Source organism: Mesoplodon bidens (assembly GCF_964165515.1).
Source record: "Mesoplodon bidens genome assembly, chromosome: 20".
NCBI lineage: Eukaryota > Metazoa > Chordata > Mammalia > Artiodactyla > Ziphiidae > Mesoplodon > Mesoplodon bidens.
The window spans coordinates 12204175-12230349 of record NC_138181.1 but is presented as its reverse complement, the minus strand read 5'-3'; the positions used below and the strand labels follow the sequence as shown (position 1 = coordinate 12230349).

General features: G+C 41.9%; 1 protein-coding gene across 4 annotated transcripts in view; it reads left to right on the top strand.

Annotated features, from left to right (window-relative positions):
• Nucleotides 1–26175, top strand: part of ASH2L (ASH2 like, histone lysine methyltransferase complex subunit) — a 28280-nt gene extending 2105 nt beyond the window's left edge. For 3 of the 4 annotated variants that reach the window (XM_081220729.1, XM_081220728.1, XM_081220727.1), the window contains exons 4-16: nt 2081–2169; nt 2451–2545; nt 6163–6258; nt 6983–7078; nt 7951–8026; nt 10495–10588; nt 11333–11550; nt 18660–18827; nt 19123–19316; nt 23023–23115; nt 24462–24560; nt 25289–25348; nt 25445–26175. In XM_081220729.1, the coding sequence (XP_081076855.1) occupies nt 2081–2169; nt 2451–2545; nt 6163–6258; nt 6983–7078; nt 7951–8026; nt 10495–10588; nt 11333–11550; nt 18660–18827; nt 19123–19316; nt 23023–23115; nt 24462–24560; nt 25289–25348; nt 25445–25552 (1486 nt within the window). In that variant the 3' untranslated portion in view covers nt 25553–26175. The remainder of the gene's footprint in view (nt 1–2080; nt 2170–2450; nt 2546–6162; nt 6259–6982; nt 7079–7950; nt 8027–10494; nt 10589–11332; nt 11551–18659; nt 18828–19122; nt 19317–23022; nt 23116–24461; nt 24561–25288; nt 25349–25444) is intronic. The other variant, XM_081220726.1, reaches the window with a different exon arrangement.

The window sequence follows — 26175 nt, the reverse complement described above, 5'->3', positions numbered from 1 at the left end:
GATAGAATGTTTAAAAAAGAAAGAAAATGACTGAAGGATCAGGAAGAAGTGATCTTGGTAGAAAGACCTATAGGGAAAATATATAAGCTGGTCAGTTAGAAAAGACCTAAAATTGGGCCACTTTTGCCAAGGAGAATTTGTTTGGATAAACAGGGCCTAGGAAAGGAAATTTATCAGAGTGATAATGTGGAACAATCCAGCAATGAATCAAACCACAGTTCAGAGGTTTGGTAGAGACCAGTTTGTACCTGAATTTGAGAAGTTATACCTAAAACCCAGCAGGTGGGACAGATTATCGTTTATGGCTGAGCTGGAGGAAGTGAGTGAACTAGCAGGGTATGAAAAAGGCTGCTCTAAACACCTGATTGTATTTGAATTAGGTAACTATATACCTGCCTATCTCTTCTGTAAGGGAGCTTATCACAATGGACTGTTTAGTGGAAGGGGCTCTAGAGAGAGGTAAAGGTAAGGGAACTCGATCTTAACAGTCATAAGGATATTTCTTAATCCCTTGAGTGGTGGCAGTAGACACACACTTGGGAGCATCTCTTTAAGGCTACCTTAAACCAGTTTCAGCAAAGTCCAAGATAAACCTGCCTTTATTTTGATTTCTTCTGTTCCAACTTAAACCAGTCTTTTGTTTTTCTTTTACTTTCTCCTTTTCAGGACCAAGCTCTCCCTGTACTTTTCCAGTCACCCAGTACAGCCACCACACTTCTCTAATGCATGGTTCCTGTTAGCCCTCAGTCTCTCCCTCCACCAGTTTCTTCCTCTCTGCCTTCAAACAGGCCTTCTCTTGCCCCCAGCTCACCTCTTAGAAGATTTCCTCTATGATACAAGCAGTCTTAGTGGTTAGGACTCCTTTTATTTCATGCCCGCCCCCATCAAATCAGCTACCAAGCTTGAGCAATTTTTTTCTTCTTGTACACTTGCTTGTCCTTTCCATTTTTATTGTTTCACTCGAGGTGAGGACTTTTTTTTTTTTTTAAACCATCTGCTGGAACTGCTACAGAAGCTTCTTCCATATTCCCGTTTCTAATCTCTTCCCCCCTTCAGACCCATCCTATCACCAAACTTACTGCTTTCACAAGGTGGCCTCCCCTTCAAGATGTTCCTGTTACCCACAGAGAAGATGCACTTCCCCGGGCATGTAAGGCCTCTTGTACTTCTTACCTTTCAAGCCTTATCTTTCACCGTACCCCTGACAACTCCCCTCCCCTGGCCAAACTTGTGTACACCGGTTTGCCCCTTTGCCTCCTAGTTTGCACTTTCTCATCTCTACACAAAATAGTTTGCCTGTAGAAAAGAAGACCAACTCATCTTTCCAAATCCTAACTTGTGTCCTCAAAAAATCTTCCCTAACTCTTAAATCTGAAGTTACTTCTTGGGTCCTTTAAACTCTTAAATAAGACTATAATCTGTAGGATTCATTTGGTAATGAGGCAAGTAATGTTTTGTGACTTCTGTGTTGTTCTTGAATAATTATTTACATTTAAAAATTAATCTTTTTATACCTGTCTGCCCTTTCCAACAATGGTATTGGCACTTTACAAAGATACTTGAATATAATATAAATACAGATATTTAAATGTAAAGATATTTAGAGAGACTACTTTGTCTTCTTCCACAAGTCGCCTGGTATACTCTTTTAGGTGCTTACAAACTATAATAAACTAGCTTGGATAGGGCTCAGGTCAGAACCTTGCAGATGCCGAATTATCAACTACAGTGGATAATGTCTTACTAAATTTTTGTGACAGAAAAATCCAGGTATTTGTAAAAATATGAGCCCTGTTTTGGTGACTTTTTTTTTTTTTTTTTTTTTGACCCTGCTGCGCAGCATGTGGGATTTTAGTTCCCCCACCAGGGACTGAACCTGTGCCCCCTGCAATGGAAACATGGAACCCTAACCACTGGACCGCCAGGGAATTCCCTTGATGACCTTTTTAAGTTTTAAGAGTATATTAATACATTAGTGTTATTATGTAACTTTCACTGAGGGAAAGGATCCCCGTTGATTTACTTCTCATAAGCGTGTGTTCAGAACTTCACTAATTTGCACAATTTGGCTGTTCTCCAGATCCTGTCTACCTTTCATGACCAACTACAGTTTCCACTGCAATGTATGCCATCATAGTGGGAATACCTACTTCCTCCGGAAGCAAGCAAGTAAGGACAAACTCCGGAGTACTGCAAAGTGACTGTCCTCTGGTTAGCTGGCAAAGAAAAGGGATTTGGGCTCAGCGGAATCAGGAAACCTTTGCTTGGTAGCCGGTAGAAGTTACCTTGGGGCTTAGCTCTGAATAATTGCTATTGTCCGTTTCAGATCAAATGATGACTCTATTCTTTGCTGCTGTAGTTGTTAATCTGTGGACCACCTAGTTGAATATTCTTTTGGTAACAGGGATATATTACTACAGGCAACTTTTTCTTCCTTTTTGTTTTTATAGACTTGAAAGAAATGTGCCTTAGTGCTTTGGCCAACCTAACCTGGCAGTCCCGAACACAGGATGAACATCCGAAAACCATGTTCTCCAAAGATAAGGTAGAGATAGAATTATTGTAATTGCAATTATGCCAAAGAATCAGGAGGAACTTCTAAATACAGTGGACCCTTGAACAGCATGGGTTTGAACTTCACTGGTCCATTTATGTGCAGATTTTTTTCACTAAGTACATCCTACAGTACTACACATTTCAAGGTTGGTTGAATCCTTGGATGTAGAACCACAAATACAGAGGGCTGACTGTAAACCTACATGAGGATTTTTGACTGTGTAGACAGTCGGTGCCCCTAATCCCAGAGTTGTTCAAGGGTCAACTGTACAGTCTAACAGTAAGTTCTTTCCCCCCAATTTTTATGAATATATGACGAATTAAGGGGTTACTTTGTTCTCATTTCATGTGATTTACTAACTTCCTAGTGTGTGCTCATTGTGTCATTGGCTTAGCTGTTAGAAGGATGAATCCTTATATTAAAAAGAGTGTATTTAAAAAAAAAAGATAAATCCTTAAATAGTTTTGATTGGCTTTATAGAAACAAACAACTGTCTGTCCCACAGTTAATAATGAGACCTTGAGGTGAACCTTCTCAGCTTAGTTTGAGCTGTTTTTATGGATGCCAATCACAGATTTTGTCAGGGGAAAAGGCCAGTTTATTAAAAAGATTCATCCTTTATTGTTAAACTGGAAAACAGCAGGACTAAAGTCAGGACTCAGAATTAGATGATCAGCCCATCTGTGAGTCTTTCCTACTGGGACTCATGGTAACAAAATATGAGTTAAGTAAATTTTACAACTTTGGAGTTTACACTGTGACCTGGTATACATGCATATGTACCCACTCTCATTTAAAACTGAGGCACACTCTGATCTTTTCCCTCTGCATGCTGATATTTTCTATTCTAGTCAATGCTAGTATTGACCTGCAAAATAGATTTTATACCCTACTAATTGACTGCAGCCTACAGTTTGTAAGACACTGGTTGGGGAATTCCCTGGCTGTCCAGTGGTTAGGATTTGGAGCTTCCATTGCAGGGGCCATGCTTCCACTGCAGGGAGCACAGGTTCGATCCCTGGTTGAGGAATTAAGATCCTGCAAGCTGTGCGGCCAGGCCAAAAAAAAAAAAATGAAAGAAAAAAGAAAGACACTGGTTGGTGTAAGGTATTTAGTGAGACGAATATATTCAGGATCAGACTGACCAGGGCCTTTTCTACTAAACAGAGAGGTTAGGACTTAATCCTGTAAGCCAGAGGAGTCAGCAGAGGGTCCCCCTCCCCACGCCTCACCCCCCCACCTCTTTTCCTACATTAAAAAGAACGCATTTAAATAGAGGTGTGCTGTGATTAGGTTTGCCTCTTAGTTTTTTTTTCCTCTAAATTGTTATTCTGAATTTTTCAAATATATAGAAAAATTCAAATAGTACAATGAACATTTGTTTATTCTTTATCTAGATTTGCCAGCTTTTACCATTTTGCTGTGTTTGCTTTATCTCCCCATATCTATATAGTCCCCCTAAGCTTATGTGAGACTAAATTGTAGATATTACACTTTACCCAATACTCTCTCATAACCACAGTACAGTGATCATACTGAAAAAACTTAATGTTGATGCAATACAACCATCTTAAATGTACAGTTTATATTTTTGTGTATTGAGTGTATATTTTCTCAGTATTTTTATTGTCTAAATAATATCCATCATAGCCTTTTCTTCTATCCAGGACCTGATCAAGGATCACACATTAAATTTAGTTGTAATGTCTCTTTTATCTCTAGAATAGTTCCTTTATTTTACTTTGTTTTTTTAGTCTGCTATAACATTTGAAATTTTGAAGAGCCTAGACCGTTATTTGCCATGATGCTCCTCAATTTGCACTTATCTGATTATTCCCTTATGATTAGGTTTGGGTTAAACATTTTTGGCAAGAATATTATGTAGATAGTGTGTGTTTTTCTGTGTATCACATCAGGAGACATAAGATATTGCTTTGTTTTATTATTAGTGATCCTAAATTTGACTACTTGGGTAAAGAGGTTATTTATTAGTCATCCTGAATTTAACTACTTGATGTTTCCATTGTAAAGAGACCCCTTTTTCTTTGTAATTATTAAGTAATTTATGGGGTAATACATCGTTTGTGTGAACGCTTTCAAGCAGTGGTTGTAGCAGCCATTGACTGTCCTAGCCTGAAGCAGTTAATAGAATGGTCATTGTAAACGGAATACATTTACTGGTTTACAGTTCTTCTGTAAAGAAGAGTCCTCCCCCCCACCGTTGTTGTTGTTGTTTTTAATTTTAAGAATCACTGATTTTTATAGTCCATTATGGGATTTCTGGATTTCTGATGCTCAGATTTGACCAGTGTAGACCCATCCCGGCTGACTCCTGACACTTTTTGATATGTCCCTCTTCAGTCTTTGAACTCTTCCTTCCTTTCTGGAACAACAAAACATCCCAGTCTTCCCTTGTGCTTTGCCTGATTCAGCCTGGTTCCTTTTAGTAAAGATTTGGTGTTCACGGAACTGATTCTGGTGGAAGGTGTTAGCGGCGGACAAACTCTGGTGGGCTGGGGGAGGTGGCCTAGGATGGGGGGAAGTTGATGCCAGAGGATCAAGCTCAGAGATTGTTGTAGTCATGCAAGCAGGGACTGGCGAGGACCACAGTCAAAGCAGTGGGGGTGGAAAGGAGCCCTAATTGGTGAAAAGTTTCTGAAATTTAAAAATTCATTTAGTGGGACTTCCCTGGTGGTCCAGTGGTTAAGAATCTGCTGTTCCAGTTCAGGGAACACGGGTTTGATCCCTGGTCGGGCAACTAAGATCCCACATGCCGCTAGACTACTGAGCCCTCACACTCTAGAGCCCACGCCAAAACTAGAGAGAAGCCCGCACGCCACAACTAAGACCCGACACAGCCAAATAAACAAACAAACAAATAAATAAATAAGTAAGCAAGTAAGTAAGTAAATAAATAAATATATATATATATATTAAAAAAATTTTCACTTGGTGACCGTTTAGATGCGCAGGTTGTACGAGAAGAACAAGAGTGACTCCGTGTGTCAAGCCTGTGACTCTGGGTGACGGGCGATTCTGAGTGTTAAGAGCAGATTTATGAGGTGAGGTACAGAGTTCAGTCTCGGTCACGAGAAGTCTGAGGTGCCTGCGGGGTTTCCAGGTGGAGATGCGTCTGGTGGAGAGGAACAGGAGCTCAGGAGAGAGAGTACTTGGGAGTCATCTTACAGAGTTAGGGCGGATCTTTTCCCTTTAACTGGATTATAAGCCCTATGTGACTAAGAGTTGTATATACTTGTTTGAATCAGAATCTTTTTTTTTTTTTTTTTTTTTTGGCTGCGCCTTGCTGCATGCCGGCTCTTAGTTCCCCGACCAGGGATCGAAGCCGTGCCCCCTGCAGTGGGAGCGCGGAGTCTTAACCACTGGACCACCAGGGAAGTCCTTGTATATGTATACTTGTTTGAAATTCCCCACAACCTATATATTGTTCGCATGCAATTATGTATTTGTTCAGTTATTAAAAGGCAAAACATGAATTTGTCTTTTGATTCTGACAAGGTCTTTGAAAATGCTGCGTTTTTTCTTTTTGTGAGTATAATTTTGAAAGCAACTATAAAAGCTTTAGTATATTTTGTTTTGAAAATTAGGATATCATACCATTTATTGATAAATATTGGGAGTGCATGACGACCAGACAGAGACCTGGGAAAATGACCTGGCCAAATAACATTGTTAAGACGATGGTAAGTAGGCTAAAATTGACTAGACTCAACATTTAGAAAACCAGTGTTCCTTGTAAGAATTTATATGTATATATGTGTGTGTGTGTATATATATATATATATATATATATATAATATATATATATATATATATATATATATGTTTTGGTCTCCTTGAAATAATGTGATGACGGAGAAAATGAGAACAACTTAGTATTAAATCTTGGAGCGCAATTGTGAATTTTAATAGTTTTCACACAAAATCAGTAAATTGCACATTGTGTCTTAAATGAAGACGTGGTAGTTTTATGTACGACGCTGAAACCTTTGTCCAGTGCACTTTGGCAAGTATAATTTTTTATATTGAAATTGGAGACAATTGTTTTCTTTGATTAAAAAAAAAACAACTCTGAACATTATTGTCCTTAGAATTAGAGACAGCACCTGGGGAGAAGTCAGCGCAAGCTGTTAACAGTATGTATCTCTGTGAGATGCAGGGATGGGTGAGGGTTATGAAGGACAGTGGCTCTCATTTTTTTAAGTTTCTCTATTTGAATTTTTTGATGGTCATGCATTAATTTTCTAATCAGGGAAAAACAGTACTGTTGTGTGTTTTGGTTTTTTTCTGGTGGGGGGCGGGCTTTGGGATTTGGAGATTACACCTAGGGATTGGAGTTAGCGGTTCATCATCCATTCATTTTAAGTATAAAATTTCCAGTAATACTAAAATACTGTTTCCTTTTAGAGTAAAGAAAGAGATGTATTCTTAGTAAAGGAACACCCCGATCCTGGGAGTAAGGACCCAGAAGAAGATTACCCCAAATTTGGCCTTCTGGATCAGGTACATTAATATGCTTCATAATCCCCTTTTGATTTTTAAGCCATGGGGACAGAGAGAATCAGGGTTTGTTTATATTTGTATATTTGCCACTTACAAATGCCCATAGCATGGTGGATTCCAGATAAATGGTTCTTACTACACATGGAAAGAAAGAACACTCACCTTAAACCAGGAGACTGGTGTCTTAGTTCTGGCTCTTCCCTAAAATGTTATGACTTGATGCGTGTCATTTTTGTCTTTTTTAACTTCCATTTCCTCACTTGTAACACAAATATGCCATTCCAAGTTATTTCTCCTTTTCTTTCCATCTCAGATTTTGCTCTAAAAACATTTGTTAGTGTGAAGAAAAATTGGCTGTGAAGAAGAATTTGTGTTGTGTATCTAGCATAATATGAGGAAAAAGAAAACTTCCCCTCTTTGTTTAAATGGCAGGGGTCACATTCAGCATCTCGGGAGGTCAGATCTTTCAGCTGTACCTTAAAATGTTTGATCTGCCCACACTGAAAATTTAAGATTTCATATAGAAATTCAGATTTCTGCCTTTTCTTGTAAAATGCGAAGCTCTAAGAGAAAAAAATTCGAAGCTCTGGCTACACTGGGTCTGGTTCCCACAGGGAGGTGCACCCTTGACCCAGCCGTGCCCCCCAGCACGGGTTGGTTGCCACTCATCCTCATTCTTAAACCACTTGGATCCTTACACTTGGCTGCCTCACATGTGTTACTGGCTGATCCCTGAAGCATCTAAGTTTGGGACCTCTGCAGGTTTCAGATCTAGGTTGTCATTCAATTAGAATTTCTCCTGTTCTTTTGAGCATTGCCAGGTTGGTTTGATTAGATAGCCTCCCTTTATAATTGAATATTTTTCCCTCTAGGATCTTAGTAACATTGGTCCTGCTTATGACAACCAAAAACAAAGCAGTGCCGTGTCTACCAGTGGGAATCTAAATGGTAAGTGTTTCAGTGTCTCATCGATGAAATCCTTGTAAGCTGTTGAATTCAGATGTGCCTAGAATTGGGCAGTCTGTGGGTTGACTCTTCACTGGATATTTACTAAGATGCTTTAAAGTCCAAATCTCAATTTTTAGGAGCTAGCCAGGAGTCTGACAGTTGGTAGTAGGGGAGAACTTTTTGTCACTTGACACTACGGTTTGGTCTTAAGTGAAACGGATTTAGCATAAAACAAGGTACAGTTTTAAGGTCAGATTCGCTGTGTTTATATTAGACTCCCCATCTGTATCTTCATAACTAACACTTAATTTAGATTCACTTGCTCTGCACGCTTTTTCCTTAATTCAGCTGTTACATGATACACTTCCTGCCCATCTTCTCATTCTTCTTGCCCTTAATCCTCAGCTTATTCACATGACAGCATTTCTGTGTTGATCACCCACTGTAGCACATTTTGCTCTCTAACCCATCTCAGAGCAGGAAGGCCCTTTGCTGCTAATGGTAATCTAATGAGAGTGGGTATAATGGGGCGGTAGCTAGCTATTCATCTGACACATGGTGTCATTACCTTGTCTTTTGCAGTGGTAGCATCTTAAATATGTAATCACTTCCACTGTTACTAATACGCTAAGATGGGTGGGAAATAGCTAAGTGTATTGTTCATCTTTTTACATTATTTGTTAAAATTATGTAATTGTTAAATTACATAATTGTAATTTTAATCTCCTTTTAATTGTTAACATTTGACAAATACATGGTGCCACTTCTGTTCTTACAGGTGGAGCCTCTTTTGGAGGTGAATTCCTCCTCTGTCTTCTTTCAGCCTCTCAGACTTAAGTATTTTGCGTTTTGGAAAATGCTTTTCGCTGAGTCGTGGTAGAAGCTAAACCTAAGTTACATTTTTAAAGCATTGTGGAGATGGTGGCCGTAGCACTCGATATGAAACAGTAGTTCCGGTTTAATGTTGGTAACTGGAAGCTTGTACGTTGTCATATTCTGCCTAACATGGCCAGCAGTCCCCTCTGTGTTGCTTGTTTTGTTCAAGATGGATCTAAAACTTCTCGCAAAATAATTGAAATGCAGATGCCGATAAAAACTTAATAGTTTTTTGATTAAGGTAACTCGAACTAGAGATGTTAATGTTGCAGCCGTTTAACATTAAGCCTTTTATGAGGACCAGGAATGACAACCTGGTATGTTCGTAAAAGGAAGTTCAGCATGAATCTGGTCCTGTCTATGCAGAATATGACCTGCCTTCAGTGTCTTGATCCTCTTTTTTTTTTTTTTTTTTTTTTTGCGGTATGCGGGCCTCTCACTGTTGTGGCCTCTTCCGTTGCGGAGCGCAGGCTCCGGACGCGCAGGCTCAGCGGCCATGGCTCACGGCCCCAGCCGCTCCGCGGCATGTGGGATCTTCCCAGACCAGGGCACGAACCCGTGTCCCCTGCATCGGCAGGCAGACTCTCAACCACTGCGCCACCAGGGAAGCCCTTGATCCTCTTTTTATTGCAGCAGAACTGCTGATAATTTCCAAGCTTGCCCCAAATTGATACATTACTTCATGCAGTTGTTTACATAAAGGTGTTTTCCTACAGTCCAGGGATATTTTCTGGAAGTTCGAAAAACAAACTGAGAGGAATGACAGAACTGGACAAATATTTCAGAGCACCTATTTTAGAAATATACAAGGTAGTATTCCTTGTGGCCCTTGTATGTAGCTCATTTTTTAAAAAATAAAATTTATAAATTCTCTATGGGTATTTTCTCTTAATTCCACAAGCCAGGTTAGTCTAACCTAAATTTGGGGCATTGGCACAATTGTAATAATTGTAAAGATCGCCTGCTAAATTTAAAGCCGCCTTTCCTGCTCGTGTCACAGATAACCGTACTGGATGCCTAGCAGCACTGGACAGAAACACCTTTTTAGTACCTCTGTTTTTGTTTTCCATGTTTGGTGTACTTTTGTCTTGTTGGAAATTCAAGTCCAGTGCTTTAGCAGATGCTGTGCCTCTCTTACGCTTACGGAGTGTGCGCCATGTGGAGTTCAAGCACGCGCGCACCGCGCCTTGTAGTGAGGATATTCTCTCCTTATGGGTGTTTGTATTCATTTGGGTGGAAAAGGGTTTTATCCATGCACTTGTTTCTAGCTCTGGGTGTTTGGAATCTGAACGAGTGAAAATGCATTTGTGTCACATCCTCGGAAAGTGTACTAGTAGTTGCAGTTCACTTAAGAAGCGAAAGTCGAAACTATAACACAGGTATCGTTAGTGCTAGGTTCACTGGACTTAATGCCAGAACCCAGAGTCCTGGGGTGGGAGCCTCTCAGCAGAATCGTTCTGAGCCAGGGTGAAGCGCAGTCTGCTTTCAGGCAGGAAATCCTCCTGTGGTGTTACACAAATGCACGCTGGGAGTGTTAGCATCCCCACGGGGCATCTGTCACAGCTCATTCGTGATCTGCCTTTTCTTTAAAGGGGGAATTGCAGCGGGAAGCAGTGGAAAAGGAAGAGGAGCTAAGCGCAAACAGCAGGATGGCGGGGCCACCGGGACCACCAAGAAGGCCCGGAGGTGGGCAGAACACCCACCCCACTGACCACTGTTAGAGCGCCCTCTGCGGCCGGACGGCAGAGCCCGTCAGCGGGGAAGGGCTCAGGTGTCTGAGCACGCAAGCCTGTCCCTTTTCCTCAAATCCTTAGCACTTTGAATGAGCCCCAGACTAGGTGACCTGTTGTAGCAACTTGTTACTAAGTGAAACAGCCCTGGGGCAACAGCCCTGGGGCAGCACGCCTGTGGTGATTTACCTGGGAGTAAAGTTCCATTAAGGCATCTTGAGGAAGAGTAGATGGACCAGAGAGAGTGAAACCGATACTGAATGTTAGCCCTTTTACGTAAACTTTCTGCCTCTCCCCTCTCAAGGCTGTTCCCTTCACTTTGTTCAGTACTGAGGTGGCGACATCCAGGTCATTTCTTATTCAGCCTGGAGATAGGTAGTACGTGCTCATCTCTCTTGAGTTTCTGTTCTTTAGTTTATGGTAATAAATACGCTAAAGGCAACTGCCTGTGTTCCTCCGCACCCTTCCTCCCCTGTGGTCTACTGGCTCAGTTTCATAGGTATCCATACAGATTACAGTAATTTTCATTTCCCCGTTTTGCCTGCAGAGGGCAGGGTCATCTATGTGAATAATGAAAAGCATTTGAAGTTGCATGTGTTCCAGCTGAACTCTAATAAATCAGAGGCCTTTCTTACAGAATTGAAGGCACTGGAGCTAGAGGGGGTTTTAGTTTCTTGATTTTATTTTTTCCTTTCTGCAGTGACCCTTTGTTTTCTGCTCAGCGCCTTCCCCCTCATGGCTACCCCTTGGAACACCCATTTAACAAAGATGGCTATCGGTATATTCTAGCTGAGCCCGATCCCCACGCCCCCGACCCTGAGAAGCTTGAACTCGACTGCTGGGCAGGAAAACCGATTCCTGGAGACCTCTACAGAGCCTGCTTGTATGAACGGGTTTTGTTAGCCCTACATGATCGAGGTAGGTAAGCTGTTAATGTTCGCGTTGGACCCAGTGTTACTTTGAATTTCTGTCGTCAGCTGCGTCCCGTCTAGAATTCGACGGACACGTCATTCTGCTACCACTCCCTCACTCCCATCTCTGACTAGACCTAGCCGGGATGTGCAAGAAATAATTTCTTCCTTTTCTCTTCTTATAAGCTCTAGCCAATTATATATGGTATGGGTTTTTTTTTTTTAACTTTCTATTTTGAACTAATTTTAAACTTACAGTACAGTTGCAAAAATAATAGAATTTCCATATATCCCTCATCAAGCTTCTCCTAATAATAAGATCTTACATAACCATAGTACAGTTATCAAACCCAGGAGATTAAATAACATCAGTAAATGCTATGACTGAAACTAAAGACTTTATTTAAATTTCACCAATTTTTCCTCTAGTGCCTCTTTTCTAGGATCTCACATTGCATTTAGTTATTTCTCCTTAGCCTGTTGCCGTGTTAATCAGTTACTCTGTTGACTGTTCCTCAGTGAGGGTCTGTCTGACTTTTTTTCATGATTAGACTGAGGTGTTGCACTTTTGGAAGAACACCACAGACGTGAATCCTTCCCACTGCATCACCTCACGAGCTGGTGATGTCCATGTGTCTTATCATTGGTTGTGGTGTCTTATCATTGGTTGTGGTGTCTTATCATTGGTTGTGGTGTCTTATTATTGGTTGTGTTAAGGTGGTTTCTGCTGTCTTTCTCTATTGTCTTTCCCTTTGTACTTCATAAATATCTTAGGGAAAGATACTGCGAGGCTAGGCAAGTATCCCGTTTCTCTGTAAAGTTTTGCCCACTAATTTTAGCATCCATCAGTGGATCTTGTCGGCGACAGTTGTTCATGTGGTATTTGCCTGATCATTTGCTATTTATTCCCTCCTTTCTTTATTATTTAATTGATTATTTTTATCAGTGTGCATTTAACAGATATTTATTTTGGTGCTCAAATTACTCCAGCTTTGGCCATTAGGAGCTTCTTTAGGTTGGTTCCTGTGTTTTCCTTTTTTTTTTTAATTGAAGTATAGTTGACTTACAATATTATATTACTTTCGGGTGTACAACATAGTGATTCAATATTTTTATACATTATACTCCATTAAAGTTATAAAATAATGGCTATATTTCCTGATGCTGTACAATATATCCTTAAAGCATCATTGTTTTTTTTAATTGGGGTATAGTTGCTCTATTTATTTATTTATTTATTGGGTATTTATTATGCATGGTGGTTTGTACCTCTTGATCCCCTAACCCTATCTCGCCCCTCTTCCCTTCCCTCTCCTCCTCCTCCACTAGTCTGTTCTCTATATCTGTCAGTCTCTTTCTGTTTTGTCATGTACATTCATTTGGTTTTTTAGATTCCACATATAAATGATAACAGAGTATTTGTCTTTCTCTGTCTGATTTAGTTCACTGAGCGTAATACCCTCCAGGTCCACCTACGTTGTTGCAAATGGAATCTTGTGTCCTTTCGATAAGCCCCATCATTTTTTTTTTCCTTACTTGCTGGCGTCACAAGATGTTTCTGGTTCATCTCATATTTTCCGTGCTCCAGGCCAAGTATCGGCTCCTTCTCCAAGGAGCCCGGGTTCCTTTGATTGGAGAATGGTGTTTAGAAATGAAGATGTGAGTGTTCTGTGTCCTTACTGTTACAGGGTGTTGCTTCTAGGCTCCCTCAGTGGACCGAGGTGGGAAATGTATGTCCGTATCCTGACCGACACATATATACATGCCTATACTGAGTTTACTCTGCTACTTGGATTTTAATCAAACACCACAAGGTTGTTCCAGCCTTCCACCTTTCCGTATTTGTAACTTTCTTGAACAGTAAGAAACCTGACTCTAATTGCCTCCAATACATTTTCTTACTCGTTCACGTCTAATATGCACATAAGGTGGTTTGAGAATGGCAAACCACTGTAGGAAACATTCCCTAACTAGATTACGGCATTTATGTACAGCTCTTTCTGTCTTAGCCTTGCATATCCCATCAGGATAAGGCTGACTTAGATTAGTTCTTTCCTTCCCCACCTCCTTCAGTGTGCTTATGTTTTTCATTTGTGATACGGTAGGCTCAGTCGTTAGTGTTGGTGTGCCATTCGGGGTTCTCCCACATCTTGGGGGCATGTGCGTCTGTGTCAGGGGAGAGTGTGAAGGGTACGTGCAGCATGACTGTAGTTCTAGAGCTACTGTCGTTCACAGAGGTTTGCCCACAGTGTCATCCCTCCTCACCCCTGCTGCCCCACTCTCATTTCCTCTTTTTCTCCCACTTTCCCACCCACCCTCTACATGACCAGTCTCTCTGGTTTCTAGTTCATCCTTTATTTCTTCTGCACAGGTGAGCACACACACGTGTATTTCCTTTTATCTCCTTTTTTCGTACATGAAGCGTGGCATACTGTAGATAGTCTTGCATTTTGCGTCATGCAGTTACTCCATGCCCGTTCAAAGAGCTCACCCTCAGTGTTTTCTTTTTTTAACTTTATGATACGGCATTATGTGGATGTACATGGTTTATTCAACCACTCTGAATATGGGCATTTAGATTGTTTCCAGGATTTTGGATTCATCAGGAGTCAGTGAATAACCATGGGCGTGTGTGTTTTTGTATTGTTGGTGGTATACGTTCATGGTTGAATTCTAGAAGTGGAATTTGCTGGACCAAACGGTAAGTACGCATATACCTAGTTTTGTTAGATATTTTGCCAAATTCCCCTTCAAATCGCTGTGCCGGTTTGCATTCCCACCAGCAACGTAGAGAATGTTTGTTTCCCCCTAACCTCACAAACAGAAGGTGTTGTCCTAGATTTTAATTTTGGCCAGTCTGAGAGGTGAGAAATGGAATCTCAGTGTTTTAGTTTGTGTTTCTTTGAGTTTGAACATTTTCTTTCATGTTTAAGAGTCATTACCTTGTGAATTATGTTTGTGTTTTTTTATTTCCCATTTATCTGTTGGAATTTTGGTCTTTTGTCCCTTTATATGCTAGGGATGTTAGTTAGCCCTTTGTCTGTGGAATATGTTGTAAACATTTTCTCCCAGTTTGTCAGTTGTCCTTTAACTTTGTTTATGACTTTTTTGTCATGCAAAACTCTTTTTAATGTATGATAGTTCTTTTAATGGCATAATTTATTCAATTATTCAGAGAATAGCATTCATCATCCGTTAGAATGTGAAAGTGAATTTAAATAAACTACTTTTAGACAAGTGTACCTCATGGATTTCTTTGCTGTTTTTCTGAAGTATTAATGTAAATCCAGATAGCATATTATTTCACCCATAGATATCTCAGTATATATCTCCAACAAGGATTTTAAGAAACATAACCACTGTGGCATTATCTTACCGGATAGAGGTGAATAATAATTTCTTAATTATTCCATACTCAGTCCATATTCACATTTTCACAGTTGTTTAAAATATGCCTCTTTCAGTTGTTTCTTTGAATTGAATCTAAACATGTCCATATAGTTATTCCGTTGGGAAGCCCATTCATTATTTCTTGAATTGATGCTAAAAGCGGTAACACTTGTACTGATGCTAGTCATTTAGAAGTGAAGGAGTCAAGTGAAGTCACTTGGACGTCATCCCTCAGTTTAATGACCCTTGTACATGGATCGGTTTGACTCCTGTGAGTGACAAGGATAGTTTGATAGTAGGGAAGGGCCAAATAAGTGACTTCAGGGTTTAAGAAGTGAACCTTGTTATGTTTCACCATACGTAATAGCTATAATTCTGGAGGGGAAAAAATGGGAGAACACTGGCCCTTATTTAGCAGTAACATGTTAGAATTTAATACGTAGGATAGCAGTGGCTGCCTGCTGTTTATGCTGAGCCTTTTAAAAGTTAACAATAAATCTATATTGTATCTTTTAAACTTTTTATTTTGAAATAATCTGATTTATTTTTTTAAAAAGTTGTACAAACAGCACTAAACTTTTTTTCTTTCCCTGAACGACTTGAGAGTCAGTTGCCATGCTGCTGGTTCACCTTTGAGAACTTTATTGTGCATTTCTTACAAACAAGGACATTCTCCTTGTGTTACCTAGTGCTGCGTAACGGGTTACCATAAAACTTAGCATTCTGCAACTACCAGTGTTTATCATCCCATCGTTTCTGAGGGTTGGGAATCTGGGAGCAGCTTAGGTGTGTGGTCTGGCTCAGGAAGACTCAGGAAGACTCAGGAAGTTGCAGTCAAGCTCTTAGCTGGGGATGACGGTCTGTTTCCAAGGTGGCTCAGTCACGTGGCTTTGACAGGACACCCTCAGGTCCTCACTGTGTGGGCCTCTCCATAGACTGCTAATTTGTCCTCATCCATGGAAGCTAACTTCTCCTAGAGCAAGTTCTCCAAGGGAGCTGTAAAGAGTTTGACCTATCTTGAAGTGGGGCAGTCACTTCAACTTCATTATATTTGTTACAAGAAATCAGTCGCTAAATGCAGCCCACACTCAAGTGGAGGGAAATTAGGCTCCACCTCTTGAAAGGAAGAATATGAAAGAACTAGTGGACATTTCTTTAAACGTTCACATCTTACAGAGCTGACACAGCGATCAAACTCGGGAAATTAGCATCTGATTACTACCACCCGATGCTCATATTCTATCCAAGTTTGCCCAGTTGGTCCAGAACGTCCATTATAGCAGAAGGGTCCAGTTGAGAATCATTTGCTGCATTTAGTTGTCGTGACTCTTAAGTCTTCAGTCTGGGACAGCTTCTCCATCTTTCCTAGACTTTGACCTTGAGGCTTCTGAAAGTTAGAAGGCAGGGCTTCCCTGGTGGCGCAGTGGTTGAGAGTCCGCCTGCCGATGCAGGGGACATGGGTTCGTGCCCCGGTCCGGGAAGATCCCACGTGCCACGGAGCGGCTGGGCCCGTGAACCATGGCTGCTGAGCCTGCGCGTCCGGAGCCTGTGCTCCGCAACGGGAGAGGCCACAACAGTGAGAGGCCCGCGTACCGCCAAAAAAAAAAAAAAAAAAAAAAAAAAGTTACAAGGCAGTTATTTTACAGAATATCCCTCAGTTTGGTTTCATCTCGTTCCTCATGATCCAAGTTCTGCATCTTCACCAGGCATATCACAGAAATAATCTCACATACTACGTCCTGTAGGTGGTGCAGGACTTTAATGTGTCCCATTACTGGTGATGTCCACTGATCATTTGGCTAAGGTGGTATCTGCCAGGTTTATCCACTGTAAAGTTACTCTTTTTTCCCTTTGTAATTAAAAAGTTTTGTGAGGAGGTAGACCCTTTAATATCCTGTTCTGTCACAGACACTTACCTTGCTCAGCCCCACCTAATGGCTTTAGGACTGAATTGATCAGGAAGGAGTAAAGGAAGAAGTATTTGTATTTGAGAAGGTAGAATTTGCCAAATACCTAAGAAAGTTCTGTTAAACAATGTGCATTTAATTTAGGGAGGTTATCATTGTATCTCCTGAATACAAGAGCCATTGCGGGGTCACTGAAAGAGTGCAGGGCCAGGGCTTCAATCAGGCTCTGCCAACTGCGGTGTGATCTTGAACAGCCACGTGGTCTGCTTCTCCAGTGGAGGTGGGAGTTGTGAGGGGGAGTCTGTCTGGCCATCTGTCTACCTACCTACCTACCTACCTATGAAAGTATTTCATAAATCGTAAGCCTTTATAAAAGCTAATGAAACTAAATTTTGTTCTTCCAGCAGAATTCAGACAACTTCTAGAGTCCCACAAATACTATTTCAAATGCTTTTCCCTCAGTTAAGTCTTAATTGGGTTGGAGATGCTTTTACATCTATAAAATCAACCTACACAGCATGAAAATACTCTCCCGCCTTTTGTCATTTTTTGCTTCACTTCCAAGTCACAGTGTCCCTTCCAGTTGGTTTAGATTGTCCCCTTATGTTACTTAATGGTCTCTTAGTAAAGTAAGATTCAAACTATATGCCAAGGTCGAGAGGTGAATACAGTGAAGCTCCATATAGTTTTCACCCAGATTTAACAGTTATCAAGGTTTTGCCGTATTTGTTTTATCCACTCCTTTATTTCACTCTCTTTTTTTTTAATTTTTAAGAAGTAAGTCTCACCCTGTGTACTCTTAAAAATATGTATCTCTAAAAAGTATGGAGTTTGCTTTTATAGCCAGAAGCTCTTATTACACTTAGCAAAACATATAATTCCTTGCTATCATCTGAATTCAGTCCAAATCAGATTTCCTTGACTGTCTCAAATATCTTTTTATCTTCCCACGAAATACTTATTAATTACAAAGGGGAAATAGTAATTTTACAGTGGAGAAACCTGGAAGGCACCACCTTAACCAAGTGATCAGAGTTTAACATCACCATTTGGACAGCATGTGCTTCCTGACCTGACGTACTGAGAGGCCCGGCAGTACTGCAGTGGTGTCCTGGCAGAGGCATGACCTGGACCCAGACAGGAGGAAGCATCGGACAGACCTGTTTGAGAGACATTTCTACAAACCAAGTGACCAGTACCCTTCAGAATGTCAGGGTCATGAAAGACCTGAGGAGACACGACAACTAGATGAAATGGGGGATCTTGGATTAGATCCTGGAACGAAAAAAGGATGTTATTTGGATAATCGGCTTAACTCGGAGGTGACCTATAGATTAGTGTAACAGTATTGTGTCAATGTCAGTTTTCTGGTTTTGATCCTTGTGTGATGGTCACAGATGGTGTTAACACTTGGCAAGCCGAGTGAAGGACATGTGAGGACTCCACTATTTTTGAAAGTTTGAAATTGTTTCAAATAAAAAGTCTTCTAAAGGGTGGTTTATTCACATCAGGATCCAAACACATTACAATTGGTTTGTTATATATTAGGGAATAGACAAGTATAATTAGTTTTAACCTGCCATCTTAAATAATCACATTTAATAAAAACTGATTACTCGACAGCTTTCTTCCTTTTTCTTTCTTTCTCCTCCTTCATCTATATCTGGAGACTTTTAAACTCCTGAACTAATATTTCAAATTCCTGACTTGATATTTCGGATTTTTTATTTCGTTTTACTGGAGGGTAAGAGTTTGTGACAGTTGTCTCCAAGTATTTCAAATAAGTTGCAGGCCTTTGTTTTAATCTCCATCACTGCAGCTCCCCAGTTAAAGATCTCCGATGACCGGCTGACTGTGGTCGGAGAGAAGGGCTACTCTATGGTTCGGGCTTCTCACGGGGTTCGGAAAGGTGCCTGGTACTTTGAAATCACAGTGGATGAGATGCCGCCAGACACCGCTGCCAGACTGGGCTGGTCCCAGCCGTTAGGTAAGCTGGGGCTATGATACGGACGTGGCAACAGGTGGAGGTATAGACCATCTGGCAAAGCTTCACGACTTGTAGGCTTATTTTATTGTGGTCATAAAATTCAATTCCTGAGGGTTTAGGTGGTTTGCAGTTCCTAGGAATATTTTTATAACTCATTGCTTGTGAGAAATAGTTTGTTAGCCATTTTACAAAACTGGCAAAAAAGTAAAAATAAAAAAGGAGTAGAATATTTTCCTTTAGCAAACCAGAGTTGACTTGCAGTTCTGACTTCCTGTATATCTTTTTATTGGGACAGGTAACCTTCAAGCACCCTTAGGTTATGATAAATTTAGCTATTCTTGGCGGAGCAAAAAGGGGACCAAATTCCACCAGTCCATTGGCAAACACTACTCTTCTGGCTATGGACAGGGAGATGTCCTGGGATTTTATATCAGTCTTCCTGAAGACACAGAGACAGCCAAGTCACTGCCCGATACCTATAAAGATAAGGTGAGTCTGCCCTCCCGAGAGATTCCTGGGTTTGAAGACCCGTGGCAGCTGATGCCTTCAACTGTGTGTTCTCTTAATGATGCTTATCCATTTACATCTTTCCCAACATGTCATTTTGAAAATTTTTTTTTTTTTTTTTTTTTTTGCGGTACGCGGGCCTCTCACTCTTGTGGCCTCTCCCGTTGCGGAGCACAGGCTCCGGACGCGCAGGCTCAGCAGCCATGCTCACGGGCCCAGCCGCTCCGCGGCATGTGGGATCCTCCCGGACCGGGGCACGAACCCGTGTCCCCTGCATCGGCAGGCGGACTCTCAACCACTGCGCCACCAGGGAAGCCCCCATTTTGAAAATTTTAAGACATAACAAAATTGAAAGAATTTAAAAGTCAGTGTCTGAATACCCATCACCTAGATTCTGCCATTAACATGTTACGCATTCATTCCTCCACCCGCACACCCACCCACCCACCCACCCATTCATCCATGTTTTTTTAACCGCTGCCAAGTACTTAAGGGTGAATATCATTAGCTAGAGATTAACTTTTGTTTAGTTTTTTCTTTTGATATAAAATGTACAATATAAATGAAATGTACAAATTTTAAGTGTACGTTCACTGAGTTTTGAGGTTGAGCCAAACCCCTGTGGACACGTTGAATCTTACGCCTCACGAAGTGCCCTCATACTCCATCCTAGTCAGTGCCAGCTCCCACCGGCACTGAGGCAACACTGTTGTGAAGTTTTCCCCGCATCACAATTCTCTTCCATTAGTTTTGCTTGTTCTTGAATTCATGTAAATGGAACCATGCAGTGTGTGATCTTTTGTGTCTGGCTTTTATTGTTTGTCATAATGCTTTTGAGATTCTTCCATGCTGTTAACAGGAATCTGTGGTTTGTTCCTTTTTACTGCAGGGTAGTTTCCATTGTGTGATACCACAGTGCTTACCTATATTCCTATTAATGGACACTGGGGCCATTTCAAGTTCGGGTTTATTATACATAAAGTTGCTATGCATAGTCTTTTTTTTCCCCTTTATTTATTTATTTTTGGCTGTGTAGCGTCCTCGCGGGTCCTCGCCTCCGTGCGAGGGTCCTCGCCTCCGTGCGAGGGCCCTCTCCAGCTGCGGCGAGCAGGGGCCACTCCTCACTGGGTGTGCCGGCCTCTCACTATGGCAGCCCCTCCCGCTGTGGAGCACAGGCTCTAGACGCGCAGGCTCAGCAGTTGTGGCCCACGGGCCCAGCTGCTCCGCAGCACGTGGGATCCTCCCAGACCAGGGCTCAAACCCACGTCCCCCGCATTGGCAGGCAGATTCTCAACCACTGCGCTACCAGGGAAGCCCCTGGAAATAGCTTTTTAAGAAGTATTTTTCTCCTGCTCTGACTTTTCTATTCATTTTCTTAATGGTGTCTTCTGATGAACTGAAGTTCTTAATTTTTATGAGTCCATCTCCGATTTTTCTTTACAATTATATTGCTTTCTATGAGTTAATAAATCTTTGCCTGCTCTGAGGAAGTCATGAAGGTATTCTTCCATGTTTTCTTTGAAAACGTGGTTTTAGCTCTTAAGCTTGGTTTCTGATCCACCTTGAATTCATTTTTGTGAATGACGTGGAGTAGAGGTCAAGGTTAGGTTTTTTGTTTTTTTTTTGCGGTACGCGGGCCTCTCTCACTGTTGTGGCCTCTCCCATTGCGGGGTACAGGCTCCGGACGCGCAGGCTCAGCGGCCACGGCTCACGGGCCCAGCTGCTCTGCGGCATGTGGGATCCTCCCGGACCGAGGCACGAACCTGTGTCCCCTGCATCGGCAGGCGGACTCTCAACTACTGCGCCACCAGAGAAGCCCGTTTCTTTTTTTTTTTTTTTTTTTTGCGGTACGTGGGCCTCTCACTGTTGTGGCCTCTCCCGTTGTGGAGCACAGGCTCCGGATGCTCAGGCTCACCGGCCATGGCTCACGGGCCCAGCCGCTCCACGGCATGTGGGATCTTCCCAGACCGGGGCATGAACCCGTATCCCCTGCATTGGCAGGCGGACTCTCAACCACTGCGCCACCAGGGAAGCCCCCGTTTCTTTTTTTTATAAATTTATTTGTTTATTTTTGGCTGCATTGGGTCTTCGTTGCTGCACGTGGGCTTTCTCTAGTTGCGGCGAGCGGGAGCTACTCTTCATTGCAGTGCGTGGGCTTCTTATAGTGGTGGCTTCTCTTGTTGCAGAGCACGGGCCGTAGGCGTGCGGGCTTCAGTAGGTGTGGCATGCAGGCTCAGTAGTTATGGCTCACGGGCTCTAGAGCACAGGCTCAGTAGTTGCGGTGCACAGGCTTAGTTGCTCCGCGGCATGTGGGTTCTTCCCGGACCAGGGCTCGAACCCATGTCCCCTGCATTGGCAAGCGGATTCTTAACCACTGCGCCACCAGGGAAGCCCACAAGTTTAGGTTTTTTTCCTGTGTTGATACCCACTTATTCTAGCCCCATTTTTTGAAAACTCCTTTCCTCATTTCTTTGGTTCCTTTTGTGACAGTCCAGTGACTGTGGAGATCGATTCCTGGGCTCTCTGTTCCGCTGATGTATTTGTTGACCTTTATTTCTGCCAGTGCCACACTGTCCTGATTATGGTAGCTTTAGAGTAAGTGCTTAAGTTGGGTGGTGTCTCCTCTAAGGTTGTTCTGATAATAAGCAGTCAGAGCACATTGTATTGGTGGCATCACACTGCTGACTCTCGTCACTCCTATGAGTGCTTGGTTCTACAGTGCACGGAGGTCTACAGTTACCACGAGGATACTGTTGGAATCCTTAAAATTATTTACTGTTTCATTTCCATTATAAAAATTTGTTTTTAATTTGAATAAGCAATTACTAATATGTCCATAAAATGGAATACTGTGGATCTGTTCAGAAGCTACATATATACAGATATAAAATGACCTCAGGTGTATATTGTTGAATGAAAAAGTCAGGATGCAAATCAGAATGGATAGTATGCTACCATTTGTATGCCTTTTAATTTTAAAGATACTAATATGTGCCAAGACTTTCTAGAAGGATACCCGGACACTGGAACAGTGATTGCTTTTGGCAACAGAAAACTGAGTGTGGAGGGACATGGTGGGAGAGATAGTCTTCATTTTGTGTTCTTGTATACCTCTTGAATTTTTTTCACCACGCTCAGTGTATGTATGTGTGAAAAAATTCAAATTTAGGAAAATGAATGTCAGAGAAATCCCTGGCGGTCCAGTGGCTAGGACTCCACGCTTTCACTACTGAGGGTGCAGGTTCAATCCCTGGTCAGGGAACTAAGATCCCACGAGCCACGTGGTGCAGCCACAAAAAAAGTTAAAAAAAGAAAATTAATATCATATGATTACCTGGGAGTGAATAGTTAAACAGAGTCTTGGGAACCAGTAAGAAAGGAGTGACCCAGAGACCACCTGTGGGAGAAACAGGTAGGGAAGTAGGAGGGAAGGAAGTGACCCCCCCCAAATCTTAGTAAGGGCCTTTTGTGAAAATATTTAACAAGCATGTGCCATCTGGTAATTCTAAAGACACACATAGTTGTTCAAAATCTAACAAAGCTGACTCTGCAAAGATTTTAAATTTCTGTTCAGAACACAAGGACTCAGTGCTATTTTTGTGAATCTGGCTTTTTTTTTCCCCCCATGATGATGTAGCTGATGCTTCATTTTTCCTTTTTTTTTTTTTCTTCTCTCTTGGTTTTCAAGGCTTTGATAAAGTTCAAGAGTTATTTGTATTTTGAAGAAAAAGACTTTGTGGATAAGGCAGAGAAGAGCCTAAAGCAGACTCCCCATAGCGAGGTGAGTCATGGTCATCAAAATGTCAGAATTGGAAGAATTTGAACATTGGTTCCAACCCCCTTATTATGAAAGTGAGGGAATTGAGGCCCACAGTGGGGATGAAGGGATTTCTGCTAACACAGCAGCAGCAGGGCCAGCGCACTCTCCTGCCTGGCGTGTTTTGTTCTTTCTGGGCTACCTGCTGCTGCTATGAGAGGGATGACCTGGATTCTTAGAGAAAAGGGGGTATGAAACAGTGGCCAAATAAGAAAGTCTGAGGGCAACTGAGGAAGCAAGTCAGAGATACTTATCCTTTGTCAGAGGAGGTAGCACGTATGGAAGGAGGAAACTGGAATAGGAGATTCAGGGCCTCGCTGTGTGACCCAGGGGGCAGCAGGAGCTGTGATGGCTCGTTCAGTGCCTTCTAGAACTTTCCCTGCCTCCCTTCTCCAGGGTTTTTGGGAACATGTTTGCCCAAGGTCTTAGCACAATCAAAGAAGGGCTGGTGCATCTGGACCAACCACAAGGGCCCAAAATAGAAGGGGAAGGGATGGAAGAAAGTTCTGAGCTGGAAACATTTTTCCATAAAAATGCTGTGAAGCCACCTGCATCAGTAATAGAAGCAAATGTAGGAGAAATAAACTAGGATTACGATTGTTTTTAGGGAAAAAGTAGTAAAGGGAAACAGTTAATTGAACTAAGGAGATAATACAGCCAGAAAATACAGCCAGGCAGAAGATAGCTCTTGCTGGGAAGAAGAGGTAGAGAAAGTTACTTCAGAAAAAGGAGCCTTTTCTGAAGTCCATCCGTAGTGGTTACGAGAATATTCAGGATAGTTTTGAGAGAGAAAGGGCAAAGAAGTGAGGATTCAGAGACTTTGACAGAAGTCCTGCGAGATTTTCAAAGTAGAAATGCAGAAGTGAGGACCTGAGGCAAGGGAAGGGGACAGGTAAATGAGCTCAAAAGGGTGTAGTTTCAAGGGGTCAGTGGACAACCAGTTACCTTTTATAGATATAATGTAATGAAAAACAGAAAGTGGAACTGTTCGGTATAAGTAGCATAGGAATTCAGAAAGCAAATAAACCTGAGGACCAAGAAAAAAAAAAGGCACCATTGCACCTCAGAAAAACCCCCCAAAAACCAAAAAAACCCCCTGAGGACCAGCTGGAATAGTGCATGTAGACAGGCTCTGAAAAATCTAAGGTATTATATAAATGTCAGCTATTGCTATTACACAAGCTACATGCTATTCTCAGGATTTCTTCGAGTGCTACCACCACACTGCTAATGAAGGGTTCTCCAACGGAGTTCTTTTTTAGTTTGTTCTTTTTTAAAATTCTGAAGTAAAACCATGGTTTTTATTTCAGATAATTTTTTATAAAAATGGTGTCAATCAAGGTGTGGCTTACAAAGATATTTTTGAGGGGGTTTACTTTCCGGCCATCTCGCTGTACAAGAGCTGCACGGTACGTATCGTCTGTTCATCCTATGAACACAACTTGAGGGAGATAGGTGGACGGTTGTGGTGAAAGAGCCATTGATGGGATTCTCGAAAGAAATCTGAAAGGCCGAGGAGTGGGAAGGGAGCATATTCCTACCGTTGCTGCTTGTTCCAAAAACATGTGGGTCCTCCACGAAGTATTTGCTTGGACAGGTAAAGATCATGCAGTTATTGTAAAGCCCCATACCTTTCCTTTGGATGTACTGTGTGGTCACTGTTGTTCAGTGTAAAGGATATAAAGTATTTACACGCATAAATCAATTTGGTGTTATGTGTCGTGATAACCTACCATCATTAGTAACAGTTGCTTATAGTGATTTTTAAAAAAATATGATCCAGCATGAAGGGACTATCATTAGAGCCTACCCGCTGAAAAAAACCAAATTATTTGAAAAGGCAATGCCTGGAAGTTTCCATGTCCTCTTCCTCTGTCAGTAGCCCCCATTGAAGTAATATAAGGAAATCTTTAGGTTATAAACAGAAATCAGCACAAGTTTATTTTATTCACCTAATTCTTGATGGCTATTATAGGGTATTGACCACTTCTAGCAGTATTAATGTATATCATTTGTTTCAGTTATGCCGTGAATATCACAGCTACATTTAAAGCGAGAAATTTCCCGTGTCACGTTAAGGTTTTCACTGCTTTCTTCTTTTGTTTCTCCATGTCTGCTTGGATTGAATTTATCCCAGGTCTCCATTAACTTTGGACCATGCTTCAAGTATCCTCCGAAGGATCTCATGTACCGCCCTGTGAGTAACGTTGAACATGTCTGCGTGCATCCTCAGCCTTCCTGCTGCAGTTGCTCCCGTCTCACCTCACCTCTCTGTTCCTTGTTCCTCCCGCAGATGAGTGACATGGGCTGGGGCGCCGTGGTGGAACACACTCTGGCTGACGTCTTGTATCACGTGGAAACAGAAGTGGATGGGAGGCGGAGTCCCCCGTGGGAACCCTGACCAAGTCCCTTTTCCTTTGCAGACACGGACTTCCTGGGGAATAATATGAGCGGATTTTGTTTTTGTTTTTTCACTGTGGCAAATGTTTTCCTGAAGATACTGCAGAACACGGCCTCTGCTGTAGCAAATTAGAGGCCAGGTGGGTCTGAGAGAGACTCCTTGCCCTTCAGCACTGTCCCTTCTATCACGGCTTTTACTTCGTGTGCCATTCCCAACAGCTGCCGACCCTGGGATCCCATAAGCGCCCCGTGAACTGGGCCTGTGCCATGTACCCCACCAGCTGAGACCTGCTGCTTACTGTGTTTTCTAAGGAATGGGTAACCTTGCCCAAGTAGCTAACATGTTTCAAGACATGTCCTTCTGCGGGCATTGCCTCCATCCCGCCTGGTTCCCAAGGAAGTGGTGGGCCTGTTTCTGAGAACAGCTAAAATCCATGGCTGTACATTCCAAACCAGTCTAACAGCTCTTCCCTTTCGCCGTGGGTGTGTTTTTGTTCTTAATTTTGAGGTGTACCTTTGAACACTGGGATCTCTGAAACTACTAGGTCTGTAGAACTATACTTGTGAAGGGAACTTGCAGCTTTAACAATTAGAAACTCTTCCCAAATAAAACTTGTCTTCGAG